The sequence below is a fragment of the Synchiropus splendidus genome, chromosome 11, assembly GCF_027744825.2.
Source record: "Synchiropus splendidus isolate RoL2022-P1 chromosome 11, RoL_Sspl_1.0, whole genome shotgun sequence".
Taxonomy (NCBI): Eukaryota; Metazoa; Chordata; class Actinopteri; order Syngnathiformes; family Callionymidae; genus Synchiropus; species Synchiropus splendidus.
In genome coordinates, this window is record NC_071344.1 from 5,722,465 (window position 1) to 5,739,282 (window position 16,818).

The 16,818-nt window shown below is 44.3% G+C and overlaps 2 protein-coding genes across 2 annotated transcripts; both read right to left on the minus strand.

Moving 5' to 3' along the window:
• Nucleotides 1-1,398: 1,398 nt before the first annotated feature.
• LOC128767668 (gastrotropin-like) lies at nt 1,399-2,233 on the minus strand. Its single transcript, XM_053879872.1, has 4 exons — nt 2,098-2,233; nt 1,868-2,028; nt 1,713-1,802; nt 1,399-1,635 (listed from the first exon to the last, which is right to left on the minus strand). The coding sequence occupies exons 1-4, from the start codon at nt 2,162-2,164 to the stop codon at nt 1,579-1,581; spliced, it is 375 nt and encodes a 124-aa protein (XP_053735847.1). The 5' UTR covers nt 2,165-2,233; the 3' UTR covers nt 1,399-1,578.
• Nucleotides 2,234-4,685: 2,452 nt separating this feature from the next.
• Nucleotides 4,686-15,205, minus strand: LOC128767667 (alpha-1A adrenergic receptor-like). Its single transcript, XM_053879871.1, has 2 exons — nt 14,054-15,205; nt 4,686-6,586 (listed from the first exon to the last, which is right to left on the minus strand). The coding sequence occupies exons 1-2, from the start codon at nt 15,003-15,005 to the stop codon at nt 6,021-6,023; spliced, it is 1,518 nt and encodes a 505-aa protein (XP_053735846.1). The 5' UTR covers nt 15,006-15,205; the 3' UTR covers nt 4,686-6,020.
• Nucleotides 15,206-16,818: the final 1,613 nt, after the last annotated feature.

A 16,818-nucleotide genomic window follows, 5' to 3' on the forward strand; every position in this document is an offset into this window, starting at 1 on the left:
GGCTCTTCACTTTACCTTTCACAAATGGTGCCTCCGGAAAACACACTGTAGTTACATGGAACTAATTTAGTGTCAGGCCCCTAGTCTTGCACTTTGGGGCACTGGCTCTAGCATCCTGTGGCACTTGGCAATAAATAAACACCTTGTGATTCTTAACATGTCAACGCAAGCATGTTGACATTCCAAGGTCCCAGTTCCACCTCATGAGCTCACTGGAATGCAGCATACTTCCCCACTCAGTCAGCATTCCATCACTTCTAAGTTAGGAGCCACGGCTTTGAATAAGTGATGCCTGTCCTTTTTTTTTTTTTATATTATGTTTAACAGTGTGCTTTGTATGAAAACAATGGTCCCGCTCACAGGTGAGTTGCGTCTTTGCGTTTGCAATTGTGTCATTCTGCCAATAAAGTAAAATTAATTCTTAAATGGCGACGATTATGAAACATAAATTTAAAAAAAGTACATAATTTCAAGTTGCTGAGTTCAAAGTTGCTGTGACTTAAATGATGTTCCCCATTTTGATGATTTAACTCTCTGATGTGCATTCATAGTATGATCCATCTGTGACTTCTTCTACGGTGTGTTATCAATACAGCGGTTTGCCGCCATTATTCCTCCAACGCTGTCGCTCCACCTTAAACACGATCGGCATTAAAAGAAAAGAAAAACTATCCCTTGAAAATTTAAACGCTCAGGGCTTATTCCGTCATTCCGCATTGGCTATATTTGAATTTCGTTTTAGTTTTATTTTACTATCACTCGCTGTTAGTGCGTGTAGAAAAACGTATCTAAAGCAATAGATTCAATTTTCCTCACCTTTTTTTTTGGAACAGTTTGTATAACAGAGGAGCGACAGCGCCACTCAGTGGCTACAGAGTTACTCGCACGCATCTTCCTAAAAGAAAGTCGTGCACCGAAACTGCACGCGTGTTTGATGGAGCGGAACAGGATGACGCGACTCTTTACTGAGGGTATGAGAGGCGTCTTGACGGTGAAGCCTCTTTCTTCAGAAAGTTAGATTCCAACTGGCTCCTGTTTGTTTCTCTCTTTCAGTAGCACAATGAACTCCTTGTTGCATCATCACCATCTCAGGCGTATCTGCCCACAGCTCTCACTCTGCCTTCCTTGATCAAGTGTGAAGTGGTGGTGAAAAAGAAGTCGACAATTCTGGGTCAGGAAGAGAAGATCCACCGAGGTAAAGTGTGGCACGCTTAGGTCATGTTTGAGGCTCAGCCTCAGAGGGTGTGGCATCCCCATCATTTATCCAGCAGTTTGAAAAAGCAAATATAAACAGCTAAAGTGCAGCTTCCTTTTCCGATCCATTTGGAAAAGAAAGAAAGAGCAGGTGATCCGCCATGTGGTTCACTGTTAAGGAATGAAGTAGTCAAAACGTTTACATTGAGAAACCTGAGTTTTATTTTTTAAAAACATGGCACCAAAAGCTCCTGTGGTCAAAGGCCAAAGGGTTTTGACATATTGGGAAGTTGTTGGTTTCACTTCTTACTGTCTGTCTGGCATCAGCCAAAAATCGTGAGCAGCTCATTTTTCCATCCTTGAAACGTGTACAGTCTCGCAGCGTCAGATCGGTCTGCTGACTCGGGTGAAAGTCACGCCCTTCTCTCTGGTTACGCAAGTCTACGGAAAAGAGGTTCAGAAAGTTCCTCAGATGAGGTCTGTGCTGAGAGCAGAGGGAGTGGATGAGTGCGCCTCACCATGACTAGCTTGCCTTTCTCGATGTAAGCTGTCAGGTGGTAGTCAGGGAACTGTATGGACAGCTTTCCTTCCTCCATGTTGACCGGAGCCTGTCAGTCCAATAGCTGAGCATCATTGGCGTTCACAACGGTAACATGCCGTGGTTTCTACTCACTGTGAATTTGGTGCCTGTCATTGTCACCAGCTCGCACTCCTGACCCACAGTGAAGTTATTTGTCCAGGACCATGTGGGAATACTTTGAGTCCAGGAGAAGACATTGCCATCTTGAACCACCTCTGTGATCACTTTGCAATCCGTTTTGGCGTCGCTCAGCCCTGGAAGAGAGAACCCTCAACAGCCCGGTTCAAATTTTACTCACAGTTTTCCTGAAGTGGATCTGATACCTGTGGCTTCCAGAAACTGTTCGTAGTTCTCCTGACTCTCCAGCTCATACTTCCCAGAGAAAGCCATGATGAAATGAGGAGTTGGGTCTCCGTTCACTTGACTGATAAAAAAGGGTGTAACCAGAGGAGAACACTCTTCTTCTGAGCGTCTGTGTCATGTCTCCTCAGCTCCTCCCACACGTACCTCAACATGTGACATTCAAGCATGTTGGTGTATTGACACAGATGACAGTCATTGTTCTCGTGCCAGTGCATAAACAGCCACTCGTTTCCCAGAAAGATCAACAAGAGGACTTAAAACGCTGCACATGAAACAGTTCCAACAGTTGGCTACAGATGTTACTTGTCCAAATTCAACTCTCTTTTATCTTCCTGTGCTTTTGTTTGTTAGAAGAATGAATCCACAGTGGAAAAAGAAAGTCTCCAGTCTGAAGTACAAATGGACGTGTGGTTAAAACCTCACCTTGACCATGGAGCTCACACACGTTTCTTTGCTGCCGTCGCATCCGACGGAATTATCACTGCATTTCTATGTTGTTTTCGCACCACCTCTGGTGAACTCATCGACCACAATCAAAACGATTGTGAGTTGAGAACCGGAGAGAGGAAACCAAAAGGAACGCAATCGCTTGAAGCTCCATTATGACCAGCACCTCCATGATGTGTAGTTTTAATACTCACCTTGGTGGGTTTTTTAAGGATTGTTTGAGGATAGATCTGGCGGCTGTGACCCCCCGTGTGACCCCGGACCCTGAATTTTCAATGATTCTAGACAGGTGTCTGTGATAACGGCAGCTGTCATTCCGGCCACTAGATGTCAGCATTATCAAGAGAGCAGCGCTTTACCAACCACACGTGCTTCCTGGTCACAGAGTTTGTTGTTTTTTATTGCCAAAATGAAACACACACTCATGAACACGCCCGTTACAATGTCAAATCACTGTACAGGTGTATGTGGATGGACGATATCATACGATATAAGTATCATACATAACAACATATAAATGAAAATGACGATAAAAATAAATAAATAAAATAGGATGTAAAATAAAATATACATATTAAGCTAGCGGGTAAAATGATTTCAATGAAGATTTTAAATTGAATTATTAATTTTTGTGCTTTTTGTTTGGTGGAATGTTTGATGGAATTGAAATATTCTTGTGTTTCAATGTAGAAACCAATTGAGGAAGGGCATCTGTGAGCATATTTAGACTGATGGCTGAGATTATAATGAAAGTAACAATAAAATAAGATGGAGATGGAAAAGTAGTTATTACGTTGTTATAAGTGAAACCTCAGATTTGCAGCCAGAAAATCTTCACTACAGGCCAAAGCCAGAAGAGATGTAAAGATGATGCAAAAATGCTGTCGATATCTTTCTGAAATGGTTTCTTAATAAAGTCTCTGCGAGGATGGAATTGTGTGTAGATTTTTAAAAGAGATTTCCCTCACTTTGTTGCTGAACCCAAGAAGTTGGGTATTGTCTCCACGAAAACAATAGCTGCTGTCTGCAGGACTCCTCTGAAGAAGCAACAGTGTCAGTCGTGATGACAGAGATGTAGGACGTGAAGGCAAAACCAGATGACAGACTTTCACAACAGCGCTTGAATACAAAATTGATGCGCTGCCATGGAGCGTCAAAGTCTGTGATTGTCTGAGGTGTGAGATTCCCTGACAGGAACCATGAAGGAGCCATCTGCCGCTTCTCTCTGACTGTAGGAATAGATTGGTGTCCTTTGGTGGGACCCTACCAGAGCGCCCTTATGTGGCTCTGAATCTCTTCACTGGGACCAAACTTCATTTAATAAGCCTTTCTCGCGCCGTCCTGATGTGATTGTAATGTGCTGCAGTGATTTATTTCCTGGCTTGACTCCAATTTTGTTTACACTGCTACAGCCATGACTGGAGGATAAACTTCAGCTGGGCTGTCAGCGCATTGAAAATGGGTGTTTGTTCTTCAACGTGAGGCCGTAGTTAGCGTTGTCATGCAGGCAACAGTACTGGGTTTGTTTACTCGGCTGCCAGCAAGTGGCTGCGCATGTAAAATAAAGGACGGTCAGCGCTGTGCGCAGAGAGAGCAATTGGTGGGAGGGAATGACTGTCTAATTTTTTCAGTCTGCAGGGAACATGGGAGAGAGACTTTGGCAAGGCATCACAGAAAGAAACGGCCATCTCTCTGTTGTTGTCGGTCACAGTCTTGTCTTTCACTTGATCGTTGGTTTCCAGTGTTACTTTAAGTTGGGACTTCCTGCCTTTGTCTACTAAGAGTTTCCTCGACTTATCAGAAGAAAATATTAATTCTTGCCGTTTTACTTTTAAATAAGGTGAGAACTTTACCAGCCCCACAGCTTGTTGAGACAGAGGCAGGGGTTTGAGGTGACTGCAGTCTACAACTAGATCCGGTGGACAACTGTAGTCCACACACAGTGAACTCAAAGACTGCCATGTTTTTCACAGGAGGAAAGAAAGAGAAGATTTTTTTAAACGATTGGACATAAAATCACATATCCAACAAAAATACCAAATATTTATTTAAAAAATCTATAATTAAAATGTGCATCATTTTGTTTCAATAAATGGAAAAATAAATATGCACAAAAAATGACACTAGTAAACACATAGAAAAAAAAGGAAAAAAGAAAAAGGAAAAATCGAAAAATAAATGTATAGTTGCTATTTATTCTATATCAATAAAATGTCTGACAGGATAACTGTATCTCTTGGCACAACATTATACAGAAAATGTGTTTTTACGTTACTTTTAAAATCTATAATTCACCAAATCATACTGCTAAAAAATAAATAAATAAATAAATGAAACGCCCAGCCAGACAATATATGATCTAGACAACCACTAACCTCTCACCTGCCATACACACTATATTTTATAAATGGATATTATGCATGTTCTGAAGCACTTTCCCAGTTGGTGTGATCCTCACTGACATTGACAAAAAAGCTTAGTGAGTTATAGTCAGCGTGCAATGAGCACAATCAGTCAGCAGGTGGCGGTAGTAACATGGAGCGTCTACACCCCACAAACCCGCTGGGGACTCGAACAAGAGGGTGCCAGAACCAGGGAACGAATTAGAAAACCTTCGACACATAAGTAAAACAATATATTTACTACCACAGGTGCATGGCAGTCGATGTATTTCAGTGGCTTGAATCGCCAAAATGTCCAGTTTCTGCCTGTTTTAGCCCAAGCTGATCACGTTATTAAGATAAATTTCAATGTCATAGCATGTTTTGGACAGTAAAAAATATGCACAAATAAAATGTAATGATAAAAGTGTATTAAACACACACTGACAGCCAAACCCTTTAAATATCAGAACAGAAACTTTGGGCATTTATTTGTCACTCATGTGGGCAACATGTAGCTATGCGGATGTTTCTCATGCAGACAGCATCGCAGCAGGTGTTTATTCCCAAGAAAGACCTTCAGTCAAGTACTAATGCCATTTTTAATATCAATCACCCACTGACTTTTCAACTTCAGCACAGCAAACAAAGCAGGTTATACTTTATTTTCCACAACATACCGTAGTGATATCTAGTGACAAATAAGTGACTGTATTCACATCATACACTTTACACATCTAATATACAGACTTTCAGTATATTGAGGTGATGAAAAAAAAGTTTCTCCATTGAATCAAAACACATGCACTGGGACTTTGTTTATTTATTTTTTTTTACCAGTGCAGAAACTTGTGTCTTAACTTTCATTAAAGTAAAATCAATGTCAAGCACGGACACACTTTAACTGGACAAATACACCGGAAACAGCAGCACGACTCTGTAATCTTCCGCTCACCAGTAACAACAGCGACTGACTGAAGACAGACAGCGAACGCAGCTCACCGGTGACGTCCTTCATGTCCTAACATTCTGCAAGGCCATTTATTTCCTGACTGTCACACTTTGTCGTCTGGGATGATGCAGTCTTTGTTCCTGCCACCTTCGCCTTTGATTCTGGCGAAGGAGAAAGAGAACACGCTGGCGGGAGCGTCCTCCGTGGGTTTGACTCTCCTCAAGTCCCCTCTGAGGGATCCTTGAGGGCAGTCCATGTGGCTGCCGGGCAGCAGGCTGGGGGTAGAAGGGCTGGGGGTGCTGCCTCCCCAGATGTAGAGCGGCTCCCCCTCCGGACAGGGAGGTAGACCCTTGCTCAGGTAGCTGGGGCTGGGACTGGCCGAGGAGGGGAGGGTCCGCTGGCTGCCGTTCAAACAGGTGGAGTTGTGATCGGCCGAGCCTTTGCGGGAGTGTCCGGATGCGCTGAAGTTGGAGGAGCGGTAGTTGTAGGCCCTCCACCCGGGTCGCTTGCGCTGCTGCCACTGGCAGCGGAGGATGCGGATGAAGGCCAGCTTGAACTCGCGGTTGTAACACGGGTAGATGATGGGGTTCAGGCAGCTGTTGAAGTAGCCCAGCCAAAATATCACTTTGAAGAGAAGATCAGGCGGACGCAGGTCCTGGTTGAAAGACCCTGCGACACAGAAGAACAGAGTGTCATCGGTTTGTCTAGAAGCTTATTCTGCTGCACTACATCAACGTGTTCACCCCAAAAAAGGGAACGGCTTCCCTTCCTGGCCACTTGACTCGCTGTAAAAGGGGCATTGAAAAACTCACAAAGGATAAATGAATGAATCAAGCCAAATCTACTGTTTGCTGAGCTCTCCAAGATTTATTCAATTTAGGGGAAAACTGGACTTGGCGGTGCGTAGGTATTTTCAATCCAAATATCTGTAAAGTTTCCAGTTCTGGGATGCCATCCAGAGGTTCCCTGCATCAGACACGATGCAGATATTAACCCAGCCAAGGGTTGAACAACCGAAACCGTAAAATTATGGGAATTCAGCTCGATCTTTAGACCTGGTTATGAACCATAACGGTGTTATTGTACTGAGGTTGACTCAGATGGGAACAGAAAACTACGCTGATTACACGAACACAACTTTGTTGCAAACAAGAGAAAATTGTGCAGGTTTTCTTCACCGTCTGGAGCAGTGCAGTCTTAGATACACATATCACAGTCTAAAGAAACAACTCCAGACCAACCTCAAATGACCAAATTCAGTGAAACTAGCAAAGTCTTCTGCCCTCTGACTTGACATTAAGGCTAGTTGTTGGAAGCAGCAACATGAAACCACGCTTCCTCAGTTGCGGTGCATCTTTTGCATTAGAACTTGGCAGATTAAAAAATATAAATATACATCTGACCTTAAAACGATTTTTTTAATCTATAGAGCATGGAAGGAAGGAAGGAAGGAAGAAGAAGAGGAAATAGCTTCAGCTCCTGATGAAGAACCACTCACAGTTTCGCCGTACCAGGTGAGTCATGTTGGAGCTCACTCTACAGACCACAGGGATGTTCCAATAGTTTCATCTGTACCACATGAGGCTCTTTCCGATGGTCACCTTTGACCATTCAAACTTGGCTCAGCACTGCTGCAAAGCGCGAAAACCCTAAAGAAGGTTTCAGCAATTTCAGACATGACGGGCCACTTTCTTTTCCAGGCCACATCCAGCTTGCCTGAAAGCTTCCAGACAATGACTGTCACGTCTTATGAATGTCTCTATTAAATATTCTTGTCAAGCTCAAAACCACGGTGCAATTTGTGTCTGGAGGGAGACAACTAATAACTTTGATAAAGACAAGCAGCAAACAAAACGTCCACCGATTTGAAGAATGGGACGTGATGCAACAGTGTGCATCGGTCCAACGTGCGCGCGCCTGTTGCCAGACTCCGAGGGAACCAGGGAATGTCGCCTGAGAGCCCCTCGTCTTTACCCGCTGCCGATGAATGGTTCACAGTCGCTGGTGCTTTCACACGCTATTTCCAAGGGTTGATGCCATCTAGAAGATCATAAATGAAGATCTTTGATCTGCTTGTCACTTTTTATCTTCTAAGATATAACCCTGCCTCACATGGCAAGAGGTGCCTTTGAGTTTAGCCTGGTGAGCAAACCACCTGATGCTTCCTGGTGCCAGACATGCGGCCTGTTGAACGTGCCTGTCTGGGGCAGTGTTTGTGCCGAGAGGATGTGAGCGCTCGGCGGTCAGACAATGGCGTGCAGATAACCCCGCCAGCTTCATTGTTGCAGCCTTGCCCTCTTCTGCTAGGAGAAAACTCTGCACCTCCTTCCTGAAAACAGATACACCTCCACCATGAAACGTCTCAGCCAAAACAAGGCATCCTGTTATTCAGCCTAATTGGAGGAGGCGATGCGCGTGCACCCCACGCCGACGCTGACACACACCTGTAATTACCTTTATTAAGTCTTGATAGAAAAGGACAGTGGCGCTATTGCGGGGCCCGATGACACTCCACGTTTCCATGGCGTGATGCTATTCTGGGCAGATTGGCTTGACATCTCATGAAACCACCCTTTCACAGGAGCTGCCCCGTGGCGGAGCGGCGTGGCCTCATTTGCTTTTGTCCTGCCTCACACGTCCAATTCTCATTACCCCCACCCTTCAAAAGTCGTTTCAATTAGCCCCCAGAGCAGAGCAGTGGCCGCTCCGCCGCGCGCCTGGGTGAAGTTTGCTTTCACTTTCCCTCACGTTTGGAGGGAGCGTTGAGTTAAAGGAGAGTTTTTACAGGATGTTCAGGTTCATTGAACATGGACTGTTATGGTTGGTCGTCTATACATGAAGGACAGGTGACTACAAAGAACATACTGCAACATTTTTTCATGTTAGCTACAAATGCGAGTCATATAAGGGGTAAATTTTAGAGAAGAAATCTTCTTGATGAAAAGATAAACAGGTAAATATTATTGTTATTCTTATTACATACATGATGCATATTTGCGGCGTTAACTCTATTAAACACTTAGAATACCACAGGATGTTCGCTGCTGTGTGTCCAGTGCACAACACAAGTAGCTCTTTATGTAATTTATCGGAAGATGAGTTGATCTCCGCTGCACGGCTATATCAAAGTTGACCTTTAAAAACATGACATTTACCTAGAATTAGAATAGCATTAGCGAAGAAGAAACTCTTAATGGCTCCCTCTCAACCGCACGCACGAACACACCACCGTGGTTGTCGGCCACCTCCCTACATTAGCTTCCGCAGCAAAGTTTCTCTTGAACTTTCCTGTCTGTCTCAGTCTCTGCTGCTTCGAGATGCCACCTGCTGCTCTGTCGACCTGAGTCACTTCGCCGCGACTGAAAAAAAACCCCTCACTTCCAGATCCATCTGGCCGCTAACAAGGTCAGTGCAGCTTGTTTGTGGTGGCATATGCTCAATCATTTTTGGGTTATTGCTCAACAGCATTTTATTTTTCCTCCTATATACGTCCTCATCTTCCCAGTTTTCTGCAGTATGAGGTGCTTCAAATGATCCTGCTGCGTTGATGTGCTCATTCAGACGTCCTTGACTCACTAGCTTCCCTTTCCATCGACATGCCTTATCCATCCGACGTCTTGCCTTTGGCTTGGCTCTTTCTTCACCAGGATCTTATGATCGTATCAGACCCACACTCGTGTGGCAGTACTTTAAACACCATTATACTCACAGAAATGTAAAAACTGAGTGAGTCAACAAGTGCAGCTTTCATTGTCCGTTTTTGTGTTTTGGCTCATAATATGAAAAATGACACAACATTTTCGATATCACGACTCAAGAATGTGTCATGGAACAACAGCACGTTTCTATGTCGCCCTACCTGTCAAACACTTTGGTTGGATTTGAATTAGTGAGCTGCTTTTTGTCCAAAAATATTTCCAAGTGCAACATTAGGTTCCAGCCTGAGATGATGTTTACAGCTCCGGAGTTTGTGTAGTTGATATTCTCAGAGTAAATGGTGAAAGAATTCTACCTGTAAAAGGAGTTTTCGGGGTTTAAGAACGCACACTGACCATTTATGTCAGAGCAGATTTGAGGTGGAGAATTTGAAAAAGACATCATTTCATCCCTTCCTCTGTTGAAGCATCCACTCATTCTAGCTGAGGTCAGGTCGTGGGGGCAGCCAGCAAAGTAAAGAGGCCCACACAGAAACGTCCTTCAGCTTTTCAAATGTAATACTGCAGTCACCAGTACAAGCTGCTAATACCAGTGTTTAGACTCAAAGTTAGGATGAAATGCTCGGCCATCCGTGGGAGACTCAGCGTAGAACTGCTCCTCCACATGCAGAGAAGCCAGTTGAGGAGGTCCGGCCAAACTAAAACACTGGACCCGAACCAATGAACTTCAACAGAATCTTACACTACAAGAGAGAAGCTGAGATAAATAGTAGTGGGAATTTCACAATGGATATTTTTGTCGTAAAGAACAGAAATGAAGGTTTTGCTAAGTGGTGAAACCATTGAGCTTCTCATGTGTGACTCATGAAACTGACCTAAGTGAACTTGCACACGCAGTTTGAGCGCAGAAAAAAGCTGTGAGACAGGAAATCCCAGGCGCTGGGTGGAAACTATTGAATAGCCAGGGAGCAGATCAACACTCTGATCAACAAGTTCAAAGGAAATTAGGAGAGAAACTTCAACTGGGCCACGAAACCGCAGCGTTTTACCCTCCTATAGCTTCACATACAGAGAGGTCTCACTCTGTTAAATGAATTCTGCCAATCTGAATGTTTTTTAAAAGAAGAAAAATGGAGGCATGAAACAGAACCGAGCCTTGTCATGATTCAACTGGAGGATTACGCACACAAACGCTCTCGTGGGAGTCTCTTGGCACTTTGTCGATCAGCCTTGCGTAAACACCCCACCCCCCTCCCAAACAGCAGAGCCCTCCATCTCTATACTTCACGCTCTGCGATGTGGAACTACGTAGTAAATAATCCCCATGTGCCCGGCCATACTGATCCAGCCTCCGCTGAGAATGTGTGTCTGTCCATCTGACAAGGTGAGGAGTGTAGCTCACAGCCACCACCATCCTTGGACAATACACGCATGTCCATTTATGAAACGCTAATCCACACGGTAACACAGGACTAGTCGAGCACTCTTTTACTGTGGAGCTAATTGTGAGGTTCATCTGTTGTTTGGATGCTTCCAGGGCTCATGGGTTCATTTGTTTACTGTTGGTTTAAGAGCATGAACATGGGCTGTCATGGCTGGTGAAGGAACGATGACTTCAAAGTGACAGATTATCAGCAGTGAATACAGGTGAATAATAATGATTTTACTGCAACAATTTGGGTGTTGGCTACACATGGAGTCATATAAAGGATACATTTTAGAGATGAAATCTAAATTATTTTGAGGAAAAGATAAATATTTGCAGCATTAACTCTATTAAACACTTAAAATATAATGCAAAGGCGCATTATGAACCAACTATATTTGATGTTTAAGACTGGGATCCAACTTTGTTTTTTTGTTTTTACATTTTTTTTTATTTATACAATCCCCATTTGAAATATCAGTGACTGCAATGACCTCAACCGGACAGGAGGTGGGGGTGGCGCTATACTGCGACGACACACACGGAGGGCGGGAAGACAAATCGCACTAATGGGAGGTGAAAACCTTCAGAACCTTTGTCAATCTAGATCAGAGGTGGGCAATTAAATTTCCCAAGGGGCCGGGTTATATATTGTGACCGTTGAGAAGGGCCGTCAAACACAAAGAGAGGAGGACAAGAGAAAATAGAAAATAAAAATCATGTGTGATTATGAATCTACACTGTAAAAATGCATAGAAACTGTTGGTTTGTTGTGTTTTATTTAATTTAAACCACATTCCATTTAAAGATTGTCAATGTGGCTCATACATTTCAAAATTTACTTAAGGGACAGAAATGCTCCTAAAATAGCCACGAGAGAAGATTTAGAAAAAATAATTAAACAAGAAGGTTATGTTTCAGTTACATCATAATAAACAAAAAACAATCCATAAGACAAAATGTCAGAGACAACAACAATGTCAGTTTTATAGTTTTGCTCTGACTCCAGGAGGGCCACATAAATACAGTCAAAGGGCCGCATTTGGCCCCCGGGCCGCACTTTGCCCAGGTCTGATCTAGATGCATCTACGGTTGAATAAAAATATATGAATTTATTTTTGAGCTATTCTGGTTTCAAACAAACTAATGAATGAACATTACCTCTACTACATAAATATATAACAACAGATGCTGGATTGAGGACAACTGAATATTTTCAATAAAGACTATTCATATTTAAATATAACATATAATGCAAACTACTACTAATAATGGAAAAAGTATTCATTGCTTGGGAGGATGACGATGAATTTAAAGAGGAAGTTATACATCAAACAAACGACTAGAAGCCAGATCTATGTGACAGATCTACAGATCAACATGGGCTCAGAAGCAACGCTGGCATCAGGGCTGGAATAAGAAAGGACCACACGAGGCCCCCAGACCACACTTGAACTTTACAACGTCCTGCTACATCTACTTAGTAAGAAAAAAAATGTGATGATGCCAAGCAAACAGTTAAGATGGAGGATTTATTTGCCCTGTTTACTGCCACTTAACAACATGACAAGTTATTTATTAGTTCATAAAACATGTCCGCCCCTTTTAATTAGGCCTTTTGTAATTGAATAAATTACATAGGAATATTCATCAGCAACTCATAGCGTCATCAGGGTCTTTGAAATGGTCTGTGGTTGTGTACTGATAAGATCGGCAGCAGTTGCCGCTGCAACTTTGGGCGCCGTGGATTGACTTTCATTGAACTGGCTGCAGAGTGCTGGTGTGATGCAGGTGCCTTCATGTGCCGGGCTGCTACACAAGGCTCCGCAGCCATGTCATGAACAGTGAGCGACTAGAGAAGGAAACGACTGTCTGTGTCACCAAATAAAGTGCAGAGCAGCCGCATCTACCACTCATCTCTTCACTGGAGAGATTCAGGCGTCAGTGATGTCAAATGAACACGGCAGTTCCACACCTTAAAGGCTGCTCCGGTGCCAGCCAGCAGATACAATTCACCACACGCCAGCTTCTTACCGCCCACGGTTTATGAGCATAATAACGTCTGTGACGCTAATTAACTAAGTGAACACGAGAGACATTGAAGAAAGAACCAATGTTCGTTTCAAACCGACCTGTTGTAGCTGGGGCGGGATGGCAGGTTTACCTCAAACCTACACTGAGATTGCAGTTTTGCATTCACAGTTCATGCCTGCGGACGCCATTTTGAAGAGCTCAATAGGGTTCAGTCCTGAAAACAGAATCCTTTTTTTTTTTTTTTAGGCAGGTCTTTAGCCACGTAGCATTCACACTAAAGAGTCGCGCAACTGTTGTCAGTGTAGACCAGAACAGACATCACACCCCACTATGACGTAACGCCTGTGTCACGTGATCCTACAAAATGACAGGAAATAACAGTAAGTTTGGATTGTTTTATGTAAACTACGTCAACACTTTTAGGCTGTGAATCACGTGAATTGAAACATAAACTAGGCTGAGAAATACTCTTTGTCTAAACGTGACTTCTGCCGGAAGACAGTGGACTACAATGTTCAATAGTTTACCACACCACATCATACAGACATGGAAACTGTGTCCTGTTCTGTACTGCAGACGTGCAAAGTGCAGCCCTGGGTCCACTTTTTTTTCTTTCCCTCTTGACGTTAGACTTTTTTATTTTCATTTCGTTTTCTTTTTTTTTTGTACTTTCCCACTCACACAACAATTATTTGCAGCTAAATTAATTTAATTGTAAATGACATTGAGACATTATTAGCGTATATTGAAATCTGTTTTAGATCTGTTTCACCAGATGTTTCTAAAAATGTTGTGTCTATTGATAAAAATATATACTAGAAATGTATAACTTTTTATGGTTTATGGAGTCCACCATACTCCGACTCTCTTCCCCTTCTTTGGCACTGTGTGAGCAGCTACTGTGTTATACTGCACTACAGAAATGTCAACACTATCAACTCTACACTCTCCACTTTATAAGTTTTTTGTGTTTACTTGTGAGAATAGCACTTCACCGAGTCATGCCGAGTCGGTACCTACCTATGGGTAGAGCCACGAAGAAGGGCAGCCAGCAGAGTGTAAACATGCCCACCACTACTCCCAAAGTTTTGGCAGCTTTCTTCTCTCTGGAGAATTTCAGAAGTTTCACAGTGAGAGAACTCCGTGTCTGGTGGGCCCGGCTCTTGGCGCTGGCCGGGTCCTCGGTGACCTGTGACCCCTTGTGGATCCTGAGCGTCAGCTCGCCGGAGTTCATCCTCTCCCGCATCACTCCGGCCTCCAGGTTCTTGGTGGTCCGCTTGGCCACGATGTAGACGCGGCAGTACATGGAGAGGATGACCACCAGCGGGATGTAGAAGGAGCCCAGCGAGGAGAAGAGCGCGTAAAACGGCTCCTCGGTGATGAAGCACACGTTGTGGTCCGGAGACGGCGGCTGCTTCCAGCCCAGCAGAGGTCCGATGGAGATGACCACGGACAGCACCCAGACCCCGAGCATGGCCAGCAGCGCGCGCTTCTCCGTCACGATGCCCGGGTACTGCAGCGGGTAACTCACGCCGATGTAACGGTCAATGGAAATGACGCACAGGCTCATGATGGACGCGGTGCAGCACAGCACGTCCACCGCAGCCCAGATGTCGCAGAAAATCCTGCCGAACACCCAGCGGTTCAGGATCTCCAGGGTGGCCGACACCGGCAGCACCGTGGTGCCCAGCAGCAAGTCTGCGATCGCCAGGTTGATGATGAAGTAGTTGGTCGGCGTCCGCAGGTGCCTGTTGCACACCACCGACAGGATGACCAGGATGTTCCCCGCGATGGCGAACACGATGAAAGCCGCCAGAACCAGCCCGAGCGGGATGGCGCGGCTGAGGTCCACCTCGCTGCAGTCCGTCCCGTTCCCCCCGGAGCTGTTGGTGAAGTTGGAGAGCGCAGTCCCCTCGGGTTCCAAGGAGCCATTTTTCCACAAGTTAGTGACATTGTCAGTGCTCACACTCATTTTGAGTCAGGGGGTCCTCCATAGCAGGGTCGGGATCACCAGTAAGTGCGACTCACCGCTGCGCAAATCACAAGTTTCCACACGGCTCAAGTCCTCATGGCTCCACAGCAGCGCAGCGCCCCTCTCTCGCCGCGCGCTCCCGCTGCTTCCTCCGCTCTCCAGGGGGCTCTGAGCACAAGTGAGCAGCAGTCCTCTCCTCCACCAGCAGACCTGCTGGAGGCTGACCGACTCGCGATGTGCGCAACAAGCGCACACGACGCGCTTCGACCTTAAAACTCCGAGAAGGACAAGGAATCCAACAAGCCTTTATCCAAGAGTTTCAGAAGGGGAGAGACCTGACAATTTGAAAACATTTCCTGCTTAAACAATGCAAGTCCATAAAACTCTCATTTATTCGGGGAAGGGCCGCTTGTTGATTCATTTTCTTATTTGAATCTCATATTGTTTGTTGACCTAAATTATATATACATCATCACAATATAGCAGGCAGCTCAGTTTCCCACATTCTTTCCTGTGACTAACCAAAAGACTGGAATTGTTAATGAATAAATCATAAATAATCATGGCAACTGAACTCTAAAATCTACACATTTTTAATATGGCACTTATTAAAAGGCATTTTCTTCAATATTCATATGCATTTTTTTTTATTTTCAGGCTCAAAAACAGAAGAAACTAATTCAGAAAGAAAAAAGAAAACTGAGTCTCATTTATAATGCAAATTGTACATTTGCTCTGACCTCATGCAAAGGGCCGTACTTTACCCACTAACAGCGGGTTTATGTTACTGTACGTAATACTTTTTGTTTGTTTTGTGGGTGAATTCTTAGAAAATATATATCCAAAATGAGTGTAGCTGAAATGTATGCGGTGAGTGACTTCACAATAGGATCCTCCTCAGCTGAGATCTGACTCATATCCTCTGAATATTTGCCCTGAGCACAGATTGATTTCTGGTTGGAGATGTATCGCATGTTTGTTCAGAGTTGTCCTTCTATGGTTCATATTGACTGGCGTGATCTTTGGCTGACTCAGCGCCAGCTCTGGCATACAAAGGCTACAATAACAAGGCCGGCTCTTTATCAGCACCACGTGAGCCAAATTCAATGCGTCACGGAGCCACTCTTATTGGTCTGGCCTCTCCTCATCTTGTCTTAAATGATTGTCTTTTTCAGCGGTGAGATTGACAGCAACAGGTATTTGTTCTGTTGCAGACTCCCTGTTGGAAGTGTTGGCTTGCGGCGTCTGACCTCTGTTTTGTGTTGTAATGAAGGAGCGTAGGAGAGAGCTACCGTCATCGTTTCGCTCTGCTTCAGCTAGTGTCCTCTGTTGGAAGCGAGCCACGATCACAGCCCTGACCTCTTCTGCTCTCATCCAAATACCTATATTGACTTGAACGTGTGCCGAGTGTCTTCCTGTCAAGGTTGTGCATGAAAACAATGAGTTTCATTTGAGGTGATGTTTTTTAAATCAACAATACAAGCCCTGTGAACTGTGGGGAGGTCGGAGAAGCAGAAAGTCGCTTTTGTTTTTATAAACTTTGCATTAGTTGAACTCAGTCCAGAGGTTCCTCTTGGCTCTCCTGCAGGCAGGAGTTAAAAGAACAAGGCCCTGGCGTGAACGTGGCTCTTCTTCAGGTGCAGAAGTGACGTCCACTGACACGCAGATTTGCCCTTGAAGGATACTCTGCTGCAGTTCTAGCGTGTCTTGATGATGTCACCAGTTTTATGGCTGAGGCACATTTCCTCCTAACTGCTAAAAACCCAGTCCAGTCCGTCAGACCATCAGCGAAAAATTATCCCTGCAAACAAAT

Bases quoted from the DNA above. Each gene is read 5' to 3' on its own strand.
- LOC128767667 (XM_053879871.1), bottom strand. From the start codon at position 15,005: ATGAGTGTGAGCACTGACAATGTCACTAACTTGTGGAAAAATGGCTCC. The intron at 6,587-14,053 runs GTAGGTACCGAC...TCTGTGTCGCAG, and splicing joins CTTCGTGGCTCTACCCATAG to GGTCTTTCAACCAGGACCTG.
- LOC128767668 (XM_053879872.1), bottom strand. From the start codon at position 2,164: ATGGCTTTCTCTGGGAAGTATGAGCTGGAGAGTCAGGAGAACTACGAA. The intron at 2,029-2,097 runs GTATCAGATCCA...TCTCTCTTCCAG, and splicing joins ACAGTTTCTGGAAGCCACAG to GGCTGAGCGACGCCAAAACG. The intron at 1,803-1,867 runs GTGAGTAGAAAC...TTGGACTGACAG, and splicing joins TGACAGGCACCAAATTCACA to GCTCCGGTCAACATGGAGGA.